General features: G+C 37.8%; 1 protein-coding gene across 1 annotated transcript in view; it reads right to left on the reverse strand.

Moving 5' to 3' along the window:
* Positions 1 to 14236: 14236 nt before the first annotated feature.
* Positions 14237 to 19045, reverse strand: part of SEMA3E (semaphorin 3E) — a gene marked incomplete at its 3' end in the record, with an annotated part of 131532 nt that continues 126723 nt past the window's right edge. The window contains exons 16-18 of the mRNA XM_082280620.1: positions 17876 to 17943; positions 16255 to 16394; positions 14237 to 14689 (exon numbers count right to left, since the gene is read on the reverse strand). Of these exons, the coding sequence (XP_082136746.1) occupies positions 14237 to 14689; positions 16255 to 16394; positions 17876 to 17943 (661 nt within the window). The remainder of the gene's footprint in view (positions 14690 to 16254; positions 16395 to 17875; positions 17944 to 19045) is intronic.

The following is a 19045-nucleotide window of genomic DNA, read 5'->3' on the forward strand; positions in this document are numbered from 1 at the left end:
TCAGTGTTCAAGAGTCAAGTGGACAATGCCCTTAATAACACACTAACTTTTGTTCAACCCTGAACTGGTCAGGCTGCTGGACAAGATGGTTGTTGTAGATCCCTTCCAACTGAAATATTCTATTCTATTCTATTCTATTCTATTCTATTCTATTCTATTCTATTCTATTCTTTGGGGCAGTTGTTCATCTCATCCTCTGAGGAACATGTGTTAACCTTGTTTAGGAAAATTTCTAGCCCCTGTTTAGTGAACAGCACATAAAATTAATTTGATTTAGCTGTTTTTCCTACACTGCTTGAAGGCTTTTTATTTTTTTATGGTATCCTCTATCAGCCTTGTAAATTCTCTTTCAGGTTAATTCTGATGTATTTGAAAATTTTCATTGTTAGCTTTCATGCCTCAAGCAAGTTTCTCCCTAAAATATTTTTCTTTTATTTTTTTTTCCCCTTCTTACCAAGCTTCCCTCATTGCAGTTTTACATCTAACTTGACATTTTTTTCCTCTTCTGTGCCTTTTTTTTACAAAGTCTCTGTTTTTGGAAAGTTGACTTTTTGTTCCTAATAATTATTTTCTCTGCGGTTTAACCATGATAGCTGCCTTGAGGATTTTGTGTGCATGTGTGTGTGCGTGTTCCTCTTACATTTTGTTTCTCACCTTCTGTTTAATGGTATATTTTTAAATGTAAGCATCTATTAAGAGATTTTTTAACCAATTTTTTATTGGAAGCATTTTATCCTGTCAGCAGTTCATTTTATCTTGTTCTAACTTTCTTCATCCTGTATGTACTGATTCCACCTTTAAAGAAGGAGTATTCTCCAAGGGTCATCGGATTTCACTGCTGTATGTCCCCCATTACTCAAAAATGAAATTGCTGATATGTTATTGCCACTTCAGTTTTCCGTCCTGAACCAGGATGCTACTGATGTAAAAATCATTTGTTCTCTTGTGAATGCTCTGACTACTCTAAGACACAGTGGCAGTTTTAAAGTGCAGTTTATGCATCATGTTCCCCATGTTTACTTTGACTGAGGAGGGTTCACTGAAGATTTACATAATTCTTGTTTTATTTCATAATTATTACAGTATTTTTCATCATTTTCAGAGCATAGTTCTCCTTTCACAATTTGGTCCTCGTATAACTCTACTGTCACATTTTTCCTAATTCAATCAGGAATTTCAATCTATGAAGACTATGTGACATAATGTGACAGCAAAGGCTTATTTGACTATTCTGTTTTAACATAATCCCCCATCCTTTTCACAAATGCAGTACACTGTCTCATTCCCATATTATTGGACTGCAATAACAGACAGCATAATTATTATTTTCTTTCTATCGAGTTTCCAATTGGCATATTAAATATATATTTGTCTTATAAAAGTATATTATTAATCATAAATATGTATTATTCAAAACTGGATATTTTCATCATGCAGGATTTTGTAAAAATATAATTACACAGAAGTGTTATATAAAGAGTAATTTAATGTAAAACCAGTACAGATAGTTGAAATCCAGCTGCTTATTTTTATTTCCCCATTTAATTATTGAATTCTATACTTTTAGTATTTTTTTCCTGGCTTGCCTACATTTTTTTACTGTTATTATAGCATTTTCTTTATAAGAATCCTCTCAAGGAATGAATTATCTTAAACTCTTTTTTTATTCTTTTTATTTATTTATTTTAATCTTTATTGATGCTTAGTTCTAAAACTTCTTTTAAAAATTAAGCGCTAGAAAACTGAACATATTTTTCCTCAGATTCCATGTTTCTTGAAGATCTTTCACTTGTTTTTTGTTAAATTTAAACAATTTCTCTTTATGTGAGGGTATTCTGCCTTTCTGCCTGCCTGTCTGTCTGTACAACCCTATGCTTAGAATCAGAAATATTTCAAAGAACACTGTCCAAGAAATTCTGATCCAAAGCCTCCAGACAAAAGTCTACATCTGCCATCAAGAACCTCTCTGGTATCTGCAAGAGCTGCCAATCACCAGCTGAAGCACTGGGCTGCTTCACTGTCTTATGACTGCTGTGATTCAACAGACTCTAGATTCAGAATTCCCCTGTGTGTAGGTTTTTTAACTTATACACCGGCTCTCCATCCCGTCTTCTGTGAGTCTTGAGCCTCTCAAGCACAGATCTAATAGAGGCAGAAGTAACACAGCTGTGGCTTGTTCTTTGACATCTTTATTTCACAGTTCTCCATCTTCCTATGAATGGCAGCTGGGGCCTTGTGTTCCGTTCCACAATTCATGCTTCACATTTTATGCGCTGCAAAACTCATCTTCAAGTACACGTTGGGGTTGGTTGTAAGAGTAGAGAGTAAACAGTACTTAATGTGAAATCACCTGTGGATTCCAGCTGTTCCTGGAGTTTGTCAGCTGCAAGTACCATTAGTTGTGCCCTAGGAGCAGACTGTAAATAACTGTAAGACAATAAATTATTTCACTGCGGAGGTGAGATGTCTGCAGGCCATTAATCAGAGGTAAAAGATTTTGGAGCAAGCTATGTAAGAACCAGAGCAGACAACCTTGCATTTTGGTAAGAGGAGGTGAAAACAATCAGATCAAGTGTCCCATTTTGTGGACTTTCAGCTGCTGGGGTAAAGGAAGATCTGTATCCTGTTATTGAGCCTAGAATTGTGGTAATTTGCATTTTAAATATAAAAAGTTCTATTCCTGAACATTTCAGTTCTGAGTCTTCTTCTACTACAGTCCAAGCTGGAGACACCTTCATTTGTGTTTATTTGCTCATAAATGTTGACTATTTCTGACAGATACAAATATGGGTTTTCAGTGTTTTTAAGACAAAAAGTTATTTGAAAGCTGCTCAATCTGATTCTTATTCAGGTTTCTTATGTTTTAGCTGTACTTATAGAGTCTGAAAGGGCCATATGGCAGAAGGTTTTCTGAATTCTAAGTTTCTGGACTTAACTTTACCCAGGTGTTGGAGCTTTTCCATCTCTTAATGAATTTATTTCCATCTATTTTATTTATTTATTTATTTATTTATTTCCATCTAATTTATTTCCATCTATTAATGTATTTATGGTGCTCACTTAATGCAGCAGTGAGAGCAGGCAGGCCAGTTCATGCAAGTGTTAGATACTTATACTTGAGAGAAGTTATAAAATCCTAGGTTTAGTTTGTACTGTAGGGAACAGTACATAGGTCCTGCTTATCAGAATCAGGACCATAATAAACGGATTCCCCACTACAGTCTTTATTAAGTGTTTAAATTTATGTAAATATATATTCCACACCACTATTTGCTAAGAGGTGTATTTTGTATGTACATTGCACATATTTATGTGACTACAAATTCTCAGATATGTCTCTAACTCATACACAGAGGGCAACACAAGGAAAAAACTGAAATAAATCTGAAAATCAAATAGATCTCAAATAAAGGTGTGACTTTTGTCTTAAAAAATGTTTCTGATGCAAATGAATATATAAAATGGTCATAGATCCTTTTTACAATAGGAAATTCAGCTTACAAATAATTTCATCCTGTTTTTTTTTTTTTTTTTCTGGTCCTTTGACCCTCCTGTGCCTCTTGCACAATTGTATCAGTTTGTGAATTCCTCATTTTGGTACCCCTAAGGAGCCCCACAAACCCCTGTTCAGACACAGCTGAGAATGCTATTCAAGGGTAGTAATGAGAAGCCAGGGGTAGTGTAGTTGGACAGCAAAAATTACTCAAGAATTGAAAATATGATTATGGAATGAAATGGGGTCAAAATTCAACTCTCATAAAAGTGGCACACTTGATAAATTATGCCTCTTTCTGATGTGTTGTGTGTTACAGCTGTCCTGGTCTGCAATGTCAGGTAACAAATGTGTCACTATTTGTTCTTTCCAAGAGTAGGACATATGTTATTTATTTGCTGAGCAGCAAAATCACATCTTCACCTTTATCTCAGGTATGTGCAAAGGAATTGAATTGTGCTTCAGGAACAAGAATTTGGAGAAAATATACAGTAAACAAATTATCTTTGAATATGTTTGTCCAGATCCCTTTTCTGTGTAGTTCTACAAATATTTAAATGCTTGTTGTTTTATTTTAACCTTGCAATCTAATTAAATACCAAATGATGTATGCATGCAACCTATTAACATGCAGCAAAATTGAATAAAGATATCTTAGGCATATGAGGTAGCTTTCAGAATGCCCAATGAGTTTTTCCCAAACTGGTTCACAGTTTGTGTTTGTACATGACCAGACACATTGCTGTGTAGATCTAATCAACTGCTGATATTTCTCTTTTAATAATATTAACCATGCCAAGTGTGCTAATAGATCGGTTTCAAGTTCCTTAAGCTAAATCCCTGATCTGAAGAAGTATCTCTCCCTGCTAAGAAGAAAGTCTGTGGCTGGTTTCTGTGAAGTGCCTAGCATGGTGTTTGCTTCTAAGTGACACTTTTAAATACAATAATTTTTTAAAAAATCTTCACTGCAGAAATAAGGGGAACTCAAAAGACTGCTGATACAAGAAAAAACACATTGAGATAGTGAGAGATTTGAGAACACAGTCATAGCAGAAAACTTCTAGTGTAAAATCTTAATTTTCTGGGAACATAATACAGGTTTTCATTCAGAAAACCCAAATCATATACTGGTTTTGCAGGTAACTTGAAAATATTTTAAAATGATGACATAAACAAAAATGGTAGGACTAGGAAAATGTCAAGGTACTAAAAGAAATAGCAGAAGTTGTCTACAGGCACACCAACATGTGAAGTAATTATCTGTTAATTCAGTAGTCCCTGGGAGTTAATATATATAATTACAACTTTTGTCTGTATTTTCATTAGAACTGGGCAATCTTGGACTCTGAAAGGTTCAGCTCATACCACCTGAAGCAGATTCCTATCATCTTTGTTATGAGCATGACCAGTATATGTGGCTTACACATACAGTAAGACTATGAATCATAGATTTACAGAATCATAGAATGGTCTGATGTGGAAAGGACCTGTAAAGACCATGGAGTTCATCTGCCCTACCAGGGGCAGGGACAGCTTTCACTAGATCAGGTTGCTCAAGGCCCTGTCCAAACTGACCTTAAGTACTTCCAGTGATAGGGAAACCACAACTTCTCTGGGCAACCTGTTCCAGTGTCTCAGAAAAAAAAAAAAAAAAATCTTCCTTTATTCAATCTAAATCTTCCCCCTTTCAGTTTATTATCCCTTGTCATGTTGCTACACACCCTAGTAAAACATCCTTCCCCATTGTTCTTATAAGCCCCCTTTTTATATTGACCAAAATACTGTCTCCCCAGAGCCTTCTCTTCTCCAGGCTGAACCCCAGCTCTCTCAGTCTCTCTGCAAATGAGAGGTGCTCTATCCCTCTGATCATTTTTGTGCCCCTCTTCTCAACCTGCTCCAAAAGGTCTTTCCAGTGCTCGGGACTCCAGGGCTGGATGCAGTACCCCAGGTGGGGTCTCACAAGAGCAGAGTAGAAAGGGAGAATCACCTTGCACAACCTTCTGGCCATTCTTCTTGTGATGTAGGCCAGAATAGGGCTGACTTTCTGAGCTGCAAGTCAGCATTGCCAGGTCTCATTGAATATTTAATCTCCTGGTATCCCCAAGTATTTCTCTCAACCCAGTCATGCCCCAGACTGTCTCCAGATACAGGGATTTGCCCTGACCCCAAAGCAGGGCCTTGGACTTTACCTTGTTGAACTACATGAGTTTCTCATGGGCCCATTTCAGGTCCCTCTGGATGGCATCCCTGCTCTCTAGCAAATTAACTGCACCACTCAGTTTGGTGTCACTCACATGCTGAGGGTGCATTCAGTCTCACTGTCTGTCATTAATAAAGATATTGAAAGGTCCTGGTCCCCTGAGGGAGGCCATTTTTTACTGATCTGCATTTGGACACTGAGCCATTGACTGCAACTCTTTGGATGCAACCATCCATCTAGTTCCTTCAGGAACTTTCCCAGAAGAGGGTGTGTGTGTGGTAGGCGTTTACAACTGAGTTGTTCAGGGGATGGCCATTGGCATGATAAAAAGCACCATCCCGCCCTGCAGGATCTATCTCTTATTGGCCTCAAAGGCCAGCTTGTAACCTCTGGTAGTGATTGTTCATCCCATCTGTCTTATGCAGACCAGAGTCTTGCCATTACACACCCAAAAACTCACCTTCTCCCCCTCAGGGGTTGTAAACCTGGCCTCTGCAAAGCACTCTGTGATTGTTTTGAGTCATTAACATTTCAGTCTCTCACAATAACCAGCTCTTGCTGAAAGAAACAAAACAGTTTGTCTCCAAAGAAACTATGAAGAAACTTCTTTAATTCTATTGCAAGGTATCTACTGCTTTGAAATTTATCAGGTTGGTTTTACTTAATTCAGGTAAAAGTCTTGTCTGTATTAAAGAAAGGTACACCATCTGTGCTGCATAAATCACTGCCTTGACTATGCCCTTAATTATTCAGACCTTGGTCTCTTTGCCTGCCTAGACCTTGTGTGAGGGAACAGCCTTTGTTATGCTGATGACAGGAAGGTTCAGTTTCAGGTAAAAAGAGATTTCTCACAGCATGGCTTTTGTTTACAGCTACAGAAATAGACTAATTGCTTCATTTGATACATTGCTTTAATGTGGCTTAAACCCACCAATTCTTATGTAGAAGATGGACTGAATATGAGACAAGAAAGAGATCAGTCTCTTTTCCATCTCTCCTTCTTTTTATGTCTTTTATAGCCTTATGTCCAGTGAAACGGAAGGAAACCCACTTCCCCTATAGCCTGAAAAGAATGGGAACTAACATGATTATTCTGCAGCCTTTGAAAGTGTAGCCCATGTTCATATTCAGCTGCCACCAAGCTAATAGATTGATATATTCTCTTTTCCTGTGGCCTTTGTGTAATTGCATTCTTGATGGCCCTCTCTGCAGTTGGTTTGCAACTGAAAGCTCTGTGGAGCATATGGCATCTGCTGACTAAAGTTGGCATTCACTTAATTTTAGTTTTGTGGATCCAGCTTTCCAAGAGGGAAAATTCAAACTACATGTGTTGTTAACAATTATTTCCTTTTTCTGCCTCCTTCCCTGCATTGCATAGCATCAAATGCAATAAAGTGCAAGTAGTCAACTGTGAATGAGAAAGACTCCCCACTCACCAGTCACCCCACAGCATCCTTTGCTCCTGCCATATGGTTTTGCAATGTCCCCCAGAAGACTTCACAATCCATGTGCTGTCTAATGCCTGGATCAGACCAGAGCTGCACATGAACACTCTGAAAACAGTCAGTAGCAAGAATCACCTGTTTGGGGACGTGCTCCCTGGCACAAGCTGTGACATGGCAATCCTCTCGGCAGCTTCAGCTCCACTGACAGCTATAGAAGAGGATGGAGGGGGCTTCAGTGGATACTGACCCTATATTCACCACCAGAAAGGCCACTCTTGCAACTCCTCTTCCTCCATGGTTTCCCAATTTTTGCATTTTAAGTGCTTTGAAAAGGATGGATGGGATGGAAAACCATTTTTTTTTTTTTTTTTTAATCAATGAAAACATGTTTCTGCCTTTCTGGAGCATATTCTCTTTGAAATTAAAAATTTCTCCACATTTCATAATCTACCCAGGCACAGGAACTATGATAAAAAATCACAACTCAAGGTCTTCTATAAAAGCTTCTGTGGGTGAGCACTTCTCATATTATAGACATTAACCCCATACCAATATAAATAACTCGCAGCCAAATATTCATCTGCCAGCTCACAATTCCCTGTGCCAAGTGCAACATTTAATGAAATTCAGAAAACAATGCCATGAAATTGTGGAAAACAGTCAAAAAGCCAGAGCACAGAACAGACAGGGTAATGTTCTAGGCTGGGACAGTCATAATTTTATATACTGGAGGTTAAATAATTTTTTTTTTTCATGCGTGCACTCTTAAAAGGTCAGTGCACATTAAAAAAAAATACTATAGTTTTCAGATGATTAAAAAAATCCCATCTCTAGTCTTTTCCAAGATGATTAAAAGGCAGAAAGTTAGAAAGGCAGGTACTATTTTTTGAAAGTTGTATTTCAGGTTTATGAATATCTTCTTTTTTTCACAGAAATGTGGTATAAAAGTGTGTTAAAACTTAATTCCCCGGATTATAAGCAAATCCAAATAAAAAAATGGTTTCTTAAAATTAATCCCTGATGAAACATGACCTATGAGAGGTAAGAGTCCATTAAGAAAAAAAAAATCCCTCTGAACAAAACCATTCCCCAATATATATTTTCTTGTTGAATGCTGTCAACATCACCCTCCCCAGTGACTTTGTTTACTAGTTCTCTAAGGCAAAATTGCTGAGAAGTAGTTACCATATTTTCATATATATTGACAGCTCTGATATTTTGCAGTATTTATTTTGTGACAAAAATCAGCTTGAAATATTTTTTCTGATTACCTGAAAGCATCGTGGTGGAGTTAATCTGATGAATCCTCTCATGCTAATGAACACATCTTAAAAGGATAGATTGCAGTCTAAAAATGTATGTTTCTTTTCACCAATGATTAGAATGGAAAAAAAAAGAAAAAAAAAACCACAAAACCCCAAACATACAATCAAAATCTAATGCCTTCCCCTTCTCCCCCCCACCAAAAAAAAAAAAAAAAAAAAAAAAAAAAAAAAAAAAAAAAATCAAAGAACCCTGAACAACTTTAGCTCTTGTGCTTTAAATACTAATATGGACTGTACTCTGGACTCAGTGTGACAAGAACATGGATGGACATCACTGTAAAAAGGATTTATAACCTAACTAACCTGTGATTTTTCACTCTGACCCTCTTCTAGAATCTTTCACTCTATAACAGGAATGACTGAGGAGATTGTATTACCAGACTATAGTACCAGAAACCAAAGCTGCCTGCCTGAAAGTAATATTGATTAGTACAAATATTCCCTTACTCTCTGCTTTTAGAGCACAAGCTGGGGTCCCCCATACAATTTGACTTGCCTGCTCACCTGGCACTGCTCTGCATTGCTGCAGCACGACACTGCACTGTGACATGGGGAGCTTTGGCCACAGGCCTTCTCTGCTAATGTAAAAAAGAGATTAAAGGATGCAAAAATTTATTTTCATCCCTCTGGTGGCTGCTGTGAAGCCAATTTCAAACATAAAAAGCACTATCAAATGTTAATTTTTTTAATGATTGAAAAGTAGTATTGTATTAAGTAAATGTTTAAGGAGAAGAAAATATAGTAAATTAAATACTAATGATCTGTATGCTTGAGTTAAGGCCACAGTTGGAATATTTCCATTACCTTGATTATGACACAGTCCACAATGCATTCTTCAAGTTCTGATTAATAGCACTTTTCAATACACCTAGCAAATTAAAATGCAGAAGATGCTCATGGTGCATTAATCATGCCCAATGGTCTGCAAATTTCATCTCTTATTATTGGTAAAGGGAGAAGACAGCGAATTACAGCTGTTGTGGTTAATGATGATGATGATTATTGATGTTATTATGTGCCTTCATGGACATGCTAGAAGTCCAAGTTGAGGGGACTTGGCAAATGTGATTCTTCAGAGTGAGAAAAAGTCATTATGAGCTATCTGTATGTATGTTGGAAATGCGGAAACTCAAACTGACTACAGATATTTTGAGAGTTCATACCCATGCTCTCTGTGGCTTCTGTTCCAGAGTGCAAGGTGCTGCAATCTTCCAAGAGCGTCTCGCTAGCGAAGCCACTCAGCAGGATCAGCTACCTACGCTCACACCTGCATGCACGCACAAACACACGGATAGCTTCAGGAATATGGGGAGACAGCAAAGAGGCAGGAAGAATCTTTGCATAGAGTTCCACGGGAGCAGTTTATTGCCTCCACACCCTGAAGGATTCCAGAAGCAGAGACAGAGAACAATGGAGAGCCCAGGTTTAAATACAGGAGTGGGTGAGTGCCAGGGACCAATGATCTGAGGGCACGAGAGCGGTACAAAAGCGGGACTAGGGGATGGGAGCCAATGGGGAAGGTCTGGGGGAGTGGCGAGGGGCAAAGGCCAATGGGGGAAACTGGAGTGGGGAACTTTCTGGGATATGAAATACGTAAGGTAGCAAGGGGGCTGGGCGGTCAACAGCCAGCCAGGAGCACAGAACTGGGGTACGTTACCATGACCGAACAAAACATTCTGGGAGAGGCTTCTCTTCTCACCCTAACTTCGGAGAATTCTCTGGTACTAGGGACTATCTTACCCAAGAGCTCTCTTTGTTCCTTGTACCCCTGTCTCACTGGCCACCACAGCACACAAGCAAAGTAAAGCAAGGAATTAATTCACTACTTCCATGGGCAGGCAGATTTTCAGCCGCCTCCAGGAGAGCAGGGCCCTGTCAGACGTAACAGTGACTTGGGAAGACAAACACAAGACAAACACCATCTGTCCAAATATCCCCCCCAACCTCCTTCTTCCCTCAGTTTAGATACTGACCATGATGTCTGGAATATTTATTTGGGTCACCTATCCCAGCTGTATCTCCTTCCAACCTCCCATGCATCCCCAGCTCCCTCACCCATGTGGCAGTATGAAAAGCAAAGAAAAGCCTTTGTTCTGTGTAAGCCCTGCTCAGCAATTAAAAAAAAAAAAAAAAAAAAATTATCTCTGTTTTATCGACCCTATGTTCAGCACAAATCCAAAACATTTCCCCACAGTAGCCACCGTGAAGAGAATTAACTCTACACCAGCCAAAACCAGCATACCCTCAAAATTTAATAGAAAATAAAAGAACAAGGGAAACTATATAACTATGTAAATTATGTTGATTCAAGCAGTTCTTCAAATATGTCTATTACCTGTGCTATTCAGGTACCTGAATAATTCCCGTTTAGGGCAATTATTTTTCTCACTTGCCTACAGAAAGTGATCAGTTTTATGCTACAGAAAAGTGGTGTATAGCCTAAAAGCTTATTCTGAGATATAAAAGCCAGGAATTTCACAGCAGGTTAACACTCTCCTGCCCTGATGTCCCAAAAGAATCTGAGAGCACAGTAGTTTGCACAAGGTGACAGTAATCTCACCAACAACAAAAGAGCAAGAGCAAAGCAAAGGAAGTGTTTAGTCCAAGTGGTCTGGCTTTTCCTTCATCACGAAACAGGGTGGAGTCCAAAGTTTTATCCAAATTGTGGTTTCTCAGTGGATTTCCATCAGTTAGAATGTTCTGGGCTTAAGTGACCGTGTTCCACTCTGAAAATACATTCATCCACCAGATAGACTAAATCTACTCGTTACCCTGTGCCACATTTCCCATTTGGCAACTCTATACAAACATCTTTCTGTCCTTATCTGTGGTCTCTGCTCATGAAATTCATGATGAAGGACATCTGTAGCTAACAATGTGACTAGTGAGCTGCAGATAATCATACTGTCTGGGGAAAATAAATTATAAGAAATAATATAGATTATTTCAGCCAAATATGGTTCTTAATTATATTTATAATTTGACCACTTCATGCACATACGAAATACATCAAACTCATAATGAAAAGAAGCAGACAATGCCCCCCAAATATACAAAGAAGCATTTTAAATAACATTGTGTTAAATGCACATTTGTGCATATCCTTCCAAAATACATTGTCACTCTTTCTCTTCTTCCGTAGATGTCAGAGCACTCTTTGAACAAGACCTTTTAGTTCTGAATTCTCACAGGCATTGCAGCCATGAAAGGAGCAAGGTGTAAGCAAAAAGTTAAATTTTAAAAGTCAAATAAAAAGATAATGCAAATCTCCACGTGTAAACACTAAAAGGATGGGTAGCTAAAAATACACACTCTCATATTAGATCAAGAATCCTGATTTCCATATCACATGATTTCCACTTGAAATCTCAGAGAATGAGACACAAAGTTCCATGAGGCTGAGATGCTATAATTCCTTTCTAATAGTTCATTAATGATACATTTAGCACTACATACTTGCAAATGAATCAAAAAGTAAAAAATAACTCCCATTGCTCTTTAAAAGAAGGGGATTCCATAATTCATCAGAAAAGTATTTTAGTAGCGTTTTCAAAGTTTTCCACCAACGATGTCAGTGAAGTTTGTATAGGGGATTAAGTATAGATCAGGGATGCTTGTTCTGTGTGTGCTCTCTGCCACAACCTCCAGTGCTGGCGCTTTCCATACAGCTGTAAACAAATAGGAGATCCTAAATGCAACTAAGTTCCATTAAACTGTTATAGAAACATGAATTTATCCAGTCTCCTCTCTCAGATCAAAGCTAGAAACTGCATGAATTCATGCAAGAATGTGGTCCAGGCTCATCTCTTAGAGAGGTATTGTAGCTAAACGAAGTGCAAACCCTCAGATACACTGATTCCCTTAACAGGCTGATGGAGATTCACCTGCTGCTATACCCACACCAGGTGAAACCCTGTTTTCCTCACACTGTGGTTGCTGACAGGGTGCCATGTGCTCCTTCCAAACACCAGTTTGGACAGGACAGTCTCTGCTCTGAGAGGAGCACAGCAAAGCTCACTGGTCCTGCCAGCTGCTGTGAGTTCCTGTCACAGCCTGTTTGGGAAACACTGGATTAGCACTGATTGCTGCATTTGATAACACAGCAAACCACAAATCTCTGTTACCCAGGCTGTTAATTCCCACTCTTCTCTGATTAGAAGTTGAAGCTCAACATGAAACTCTTTGTAGCTGATGAATCCCTTGTATATTTTCTTCATGGCACAAAAATCTGGATCAGTTTGGCTATTTCCCCTAGTGGCATAATGTTCTTATTCTAGGAATTAACTCATTTGTAACTAATTTGAGTTTACATTTAACTTGTGTTTATGTTTAATTTGTGTTTAACTTCCCTATCTTTAATTTTTTTTAATATTCAATTTAAAAAAATCACGAATCCAATTAATATTGTAATATTAAATTTCTCAGGTATTGAAATGCTTGTTTTGCTTCATTTTCTGCATCTGGTTTCTTAAAGCAAGCTTTTCTTAAAGCTATATGTGTATATATATATCATATATATATATATATATATATATATATATATACACTTTTTTTTTTTTTTAAGTAAGTCTTGAAAGACCTAGATTGTAAGCAACTTAGTTCTTTTGATCTCCTTTCCTGGTATCAGTCACAAGAGGAGCAAAGCAGCCCTTTCAAACAGAGATCCCATGTCAGAAAAATATTTATGTGGACCAGATCCTGAAACTATAGAAACACAGCTGCATAATGCTGTTTTTGTTTTTAATCTACATCCTAACTTTTTATGACTGCATTTTACCCCAAAAGCACATTAACATCATAAAACATCACTTATTTTAAATGCTGCCTTTCCAGTATAAATTACTTCCAACATTGCCTACTAAATATGTGGGTTTAGCACACGGAGACTAAAAGTGTGTGCTGAAAGCAAACCAGCTATGGATCTCAGTGATACTTCTTTGCTTACATTTCTTCAGAAAAGTAATTTAAATATCGAGTTTCCCTTTCTTTTGCCACAAGAGGGCGATCCCTTAATTCGTGTCACCACGAAGGCAACGTACAGATGCAAGATGGACTCCTTTTCTATCTAAACCATTATTTCAGCTTCTTGTATAGGTAAATTGATGAATCTCATTCTGTCTGTGTTCTCAGCATGCATGTGACTTACATGAAGTTACTAGGCAATATTATTTAGCTGTGGGAGCACACTGCTCTTCATAAATGACTGATACTGAAAAGAGAGTGGGAAGTAAATAGGATTTCCCTTCATTATCTTTAGAAATAGCAGTACACTGTATTAACACAACTCATTGATCTCAGTGATAAACTCAGAAAGGTCACAATCAAAAGGAATAAGTTCTTAAGACGTGCTGCTTTCAGAAGCATGAGAAATTTGTGAAACAAAGAAAAGATGTGTTATACTTGTCATCCACTTGTGAATGCTTTAGCTATTTGAATTTGTTAGATATGCCATCATGTGCAACAAGATACAGTGCAAGCACAATCCACACAGGAAACTGATTCAAGCACTCAAAGTCTGAAGATTGTCACATCCTCCCTAATGCAAAGCTCTGATTGCATTGACTTACTTAGAACCAGATAGTTGGGAAGATTTTGTTTAAAATGCTTCTGAACAGTCATCATGAGTGTACAATATAACTTACCATAGCACTTTTGTTTTCAGTCCCACTATTTTACATATATAAACCTGTGAAATTTACTCAAACCAAGACTGATTTCTCCCTTGTAAGTCCAAATAAAATTTTGCTCAGAAACAGTGGATGGGTTTTGTCCATCAAGAGTCAGCTATGTTCCTGGGCAACCGGTAGTGCTCTGGCCTGATCCTTGCTTTCTTCTCCTGTGGGTTGGCATATTTCCACTTGGATGGAGACATTTTCAGCTTTTTTCTCTTCTTATCTGTACACCACACTTTTTCACAGTATTCTTCCACCCTCTGGAAGTTGCTGTAACCTATCAGTTGAAGAAATTCCTTATACCATGGCTTTGAAGCCTGAGGTATACTGCTCTGCACTGGGCATGGCATTTTGTGAGGGATCTCCTCCTCATAGTCTTTATTGAACATTTCATCTACACGTTCCTCCTCAACTATTTCCAGGTTGATTTTCCTGACAGTGTGAACAATGCTGTGTTCCACTGTCTGACAAAAATAAGTCCCTGCATCCAGTCGATGCAGCTTCAGGAATAAAAGGCCAAGGTCCATTTTTATTATTCTATCATCGGTCTTCACCTGAAAAAAAAAAAAAAAATGCAGTTAGAGAGCACAGGCCTTTGCTATTATATTAAACCAGTGCAATTATTTCTGAACTGTACTTTCATGACCATAGTATTAAATTTTGAGAGGAAGATTAGAGATCCACAAATTTTTAATTCACAGGGTTTTTTTAATGACAAAAATATTTACTTGAAGTAAAGAAAAGATTGAGCTGTAAATGGAGAACCTTCTAAAGAACCTGGGAAGCATGGAAGAACATATAGTGGAGCAGACAGTTTCCTGTTTTAATTGCAGAGGAAAATAAGTAAGAAACATGCAAATAATCTACTGGGTGGAAAACAACAGGGCATTTGCCAGCTGACCTGTGGTAAGGATTCCTGTGAATTCTCTTGTAGACTGGTATGCTTTTGAGGACACATTAATAGGTATTTGTATATCTAACTGCAGGATTGTTACGATCTTAAGGCCTCAGTTCTGTGTCTGGTGTTTGAGTTCCTCCTACAGCTCCCAAAGGCTGCGTTACTGACTACAAGACATTCACAGATGCTGGCAAGCAGGGAGCACTGAGCTGTCTAATCCAGCAGCAGGAGTGGCCACAAAAATGGTATCCTCAGCTTTTCATTTACCAAAAAGGTGATGAATTTAAGCAGAAGTACTGGGTGATGAAGGGATCGAAAGCAGCCCTGAAGAGAAGCACTTGGGGGTACTGAGGGACGAGAAACTGGATGAGAGCTGGCCACACCCACTTGAAGAAAGCCAAGTGTATGTTGTGCTGTATAACAAGAAGTGCGGCCAACAGGTCAAGGGAAGGATTTGTCCCCTTCTACTCTGCTCTGGTAAGACCCCACCTGGGGTGCTGCATCTGGCTCTGGGATCCTCGGTGCAAGGCAGAAATGGACCTGTTAGGCTGGGGCTGAAGGAGGGTCGCAAAAATGAAGAGAGGAATGGGGCACCTCTCCTGTGAAGAAAGAGAGAGCTGGGAGTGCTCAGCCTATAGGACAGGAGGTTCCAGGAAGACCTTATTGTGACCTTTCGATACTTAAAGTGGGGTTATAAGAAAGATGGTAACTTTTTTACCAGCCCCTGTAGTGACATATCTACACTGTAGTGGTATCTACATTGATGTGTATCAGAGAGGTGTTGAGGAATAAATATAGTATCACCTATGAAGGACTTTCATAATGGCAAAATACATGTAAAAAAGGCAGAGAATCCACCAATATTCATTTGCAAAATATTCTGTAATGTAATGGACAAGGCTGAAAGAATGAATAGATGTTAAGCTGGACTAACACTAGAAATAATATGTACACATTTCGCCCCTGAAAAAGCATACCAAGAGAAGTGATGGATTTTCTTAAATAAGCTTCACTACATTTCTAACATCTGCATTCAAGATGCTGAATGCAAACACCAGGTGAAATTCTCAGGTCTATTAACTCAAGAGACCAAATGAACACAGTGATTTTCCCTGACACACATATATATTTCAGCAACTGATGACAGGAATTCAGTGAAGATGTAATGTTCCTAACAACAGGCTCTTTTATTGGAAAAAGTTCGTCTGTAAGAACATTTACCTCTTCCTTCTTAGTTTCATGTGCTCTCTGGACAAACCAGATTACTTTTGCTTGTAAGGTCCGAGGGGTGCACTCCAGAAGGGTGCTGTTGTACTCTATTCCATAAACAAGTCTCTCCTCAGTCTTCTCCAAGACTTCACCTGGAAGGGAAATAAATGTTTCAAAAATGTGTTACTGCAAGTACTTGTTACACTCCATACTTCATTTACTTTTAAGAGTGAAGCTTAATTCAGATCCAACCATATAGTGACTGAAAAGTATGTCTAACGGAGGTCTGACCTGCTAAATGAATTTTCCCATCATCCCAGACTTTTACAGTATTTGAACAAATTTTGCTGTGACTCACCTAAGATTATACACAGAAAAACAGATCTCAGCCTTTCACACTGGTAATTGCTTGTGCCTGGTTCTTATGAATAGTTAATTTCATTTTCACTCAGTGAAACAGGAGGATTCAAAACATGTTTAAATACAATAAATAATTCAATTCTTTTAGGGATAATGACAGCACATAACCTTTTGCAGAATAAAATTATAAATACTTTAACCAATATTATATACATCTATACTATACATGTGTAAACTTAATGTATAGTTTGGGCCCAAGAGTGCTAATAAAAACAAAGTGAATGAATTTAATCAAAATTTAATTCTGGTTTTCAATCAAAAAAAAAACATCTAGAGGAGGATAAATTAGTTGTTACACTGGATGAAAGCAATTGCCTCATTAATGAAATCATCTTATTCCATAATGGTGAGAAAGGTTCTTGAGACCACATAGCTTTATACCTTAAAAAATACACTATTTTGTATATTGTGATTTCTCTCTTGTATTTCAAACTTGTGGAAGAATTAGCACTTAATATTGGAATATACTTTACCAAAATGTACTATATCCTCCAAAGGACTTCAATTTTAATGAAGCTTTCTCTTGCAAAAAAAAAAAAAAAAAAAAAGTATATATATATATAATATTTAAAATACTGTTTCTCTGGCTATCTTTCTTCTTTTTTGTTTCATTTTTTTCTCCTACAAATGTATTGTGTGTTATCCTGCAAAATACTGAGGATTTCCAGGCAACTGTCTTCTTTCTGTTTTGCTATTCCCAATACCCATTTTTGAAATCCTCACTTTCTAAGGCTTGAATAACAGCATTAGACACAGTACTCTATCTTTCTTTTTAAGAGAAAACTTGATAATGATCATAAATACACATTTTTGTTCTGGCATGTCACTGGCCCTTCCTGTGCTTCAATTCTGTCAAAGTGTCCTGGTTATTTAATGCACATTTCAGGATGCAGCTCCGTTGTTTCTTATTCCTGCCCCATCTTTCTGCTTTTCTTTCCATTGGAACCCATTGAGATGCATTATCCACAATTTTGGTCTGAATGTCAGTACTGCAGGACCACATGAACATTTTGGGATGCTCCTGACCTGCCACTGAGACAGTCACTCTTAGACCTGGATGTCAGGGGCTCATCCCCACAGCCCTTACAACACTACAGGAAGATGCCAGTGAAAAGAGGCGAGTGAGATCATGGTCTGGCTCATGCTGTTGGCAAACTTTGTGCTGGCTGTTCCAGGCATTTACAAGCAATTTGTAGGTGTGTGAGTAGATTACCAGTGAACTGCTGGCCAAAGCACTGCTGCGCTGCATTTCCATGCCGAACATCTTGTCTGCGGAAACGTCTGGAGGGGAAAAAGGGGAAGTATTTGAGAGAACATGTTTAGCCTACATGTTGTTGGGTTTATGCTAAACTGGCATTCATTAAAAACTTAAAGAGTTAAATCTTGATTGCTAACAATTTACCATTGTTGTGAGAAGTTCTCGTTTATAAATCAGTATTTATAAACCTACTAGGTGACAGGTGTACAGTTATCTGGAGAAGAGGCACAATTATGTTTCCATTTTATATATAACTACACTGATGTTATAAATACTAAAACAAGATCTTTTGAACCAACTAGGTAACATTCAGTCAAAGGGACCTTTAGTCTCTCTTTGGGTTCTCTCTCTCTCTCTCCAGAAAAGAAGGAAATTTTCCTTTTTTAATTTAGAACAATTTCCCATTTGTGTGAATGGTACTTCTTTTATCCCTCACTCTCATGTTGTTTGTTTTCACTTGGGAATCTCAAAGCACAGAGGAAATACTTTATTTTATTTCACCTTTGTAGCAGACAGTTACTGAGCTTGTTTTGCTCAACAGGGAAACAGACACATTCATGAATGCCCATGCCTAGAAAATGAACTGGTGGCAGAACTGTGGTCAGAACATGGGAGCCCTGTTTTTGACCTGGAACTAATGCCTGTGCTTTTGAAAGAAAATGAGGTTTAGGGTTTTTATATGCATTTACAGAAAAAAAAATTAAAACCATGATTATGTGGTGCATTCCCAGAATAATTGTGCTTTTATATCACATTTTTTCTTTGACTGTCCTGAAAAATAAAATTGTTTACTTGGGAAATAAAAGAGTCTATTGGAAGGCTGTATCTTGCTAGATTAGTATGTCCAACAACCTCAAATTTAGTTTCTCTAAGCATGAAGAGTAATTCTACACAGTATTGCCAATGCCATATATAACAGATTAACAGAAGAAATATGCAGTGCAGCAAATCTTTCATGGTAGGTATGTGTACAGTTTAAATTATTTATGTTAGAAACAAGCAAAGCCAAAGAGTTCTGTTACTCTTTACTTTTACTACTGAAATAATGTTATTCTACAGTTCCATGTGAACCCAAAAGATAAAATTTTAACTTGGCACAAATCAATTTACTGAAACTATGCATAT

The sequence above is a fragment of the Coloeus monedula genome (assembly GCF_965178545.1).
Source record: "Coloeus monedula genome assembly, chromosome: 4".
NCBI classification, from domain to species: Eukaryota; Metazoa; Chordata; class Aves; order Passeriformes; family Corvidae; genus Coloeus; species Coloeus monedula.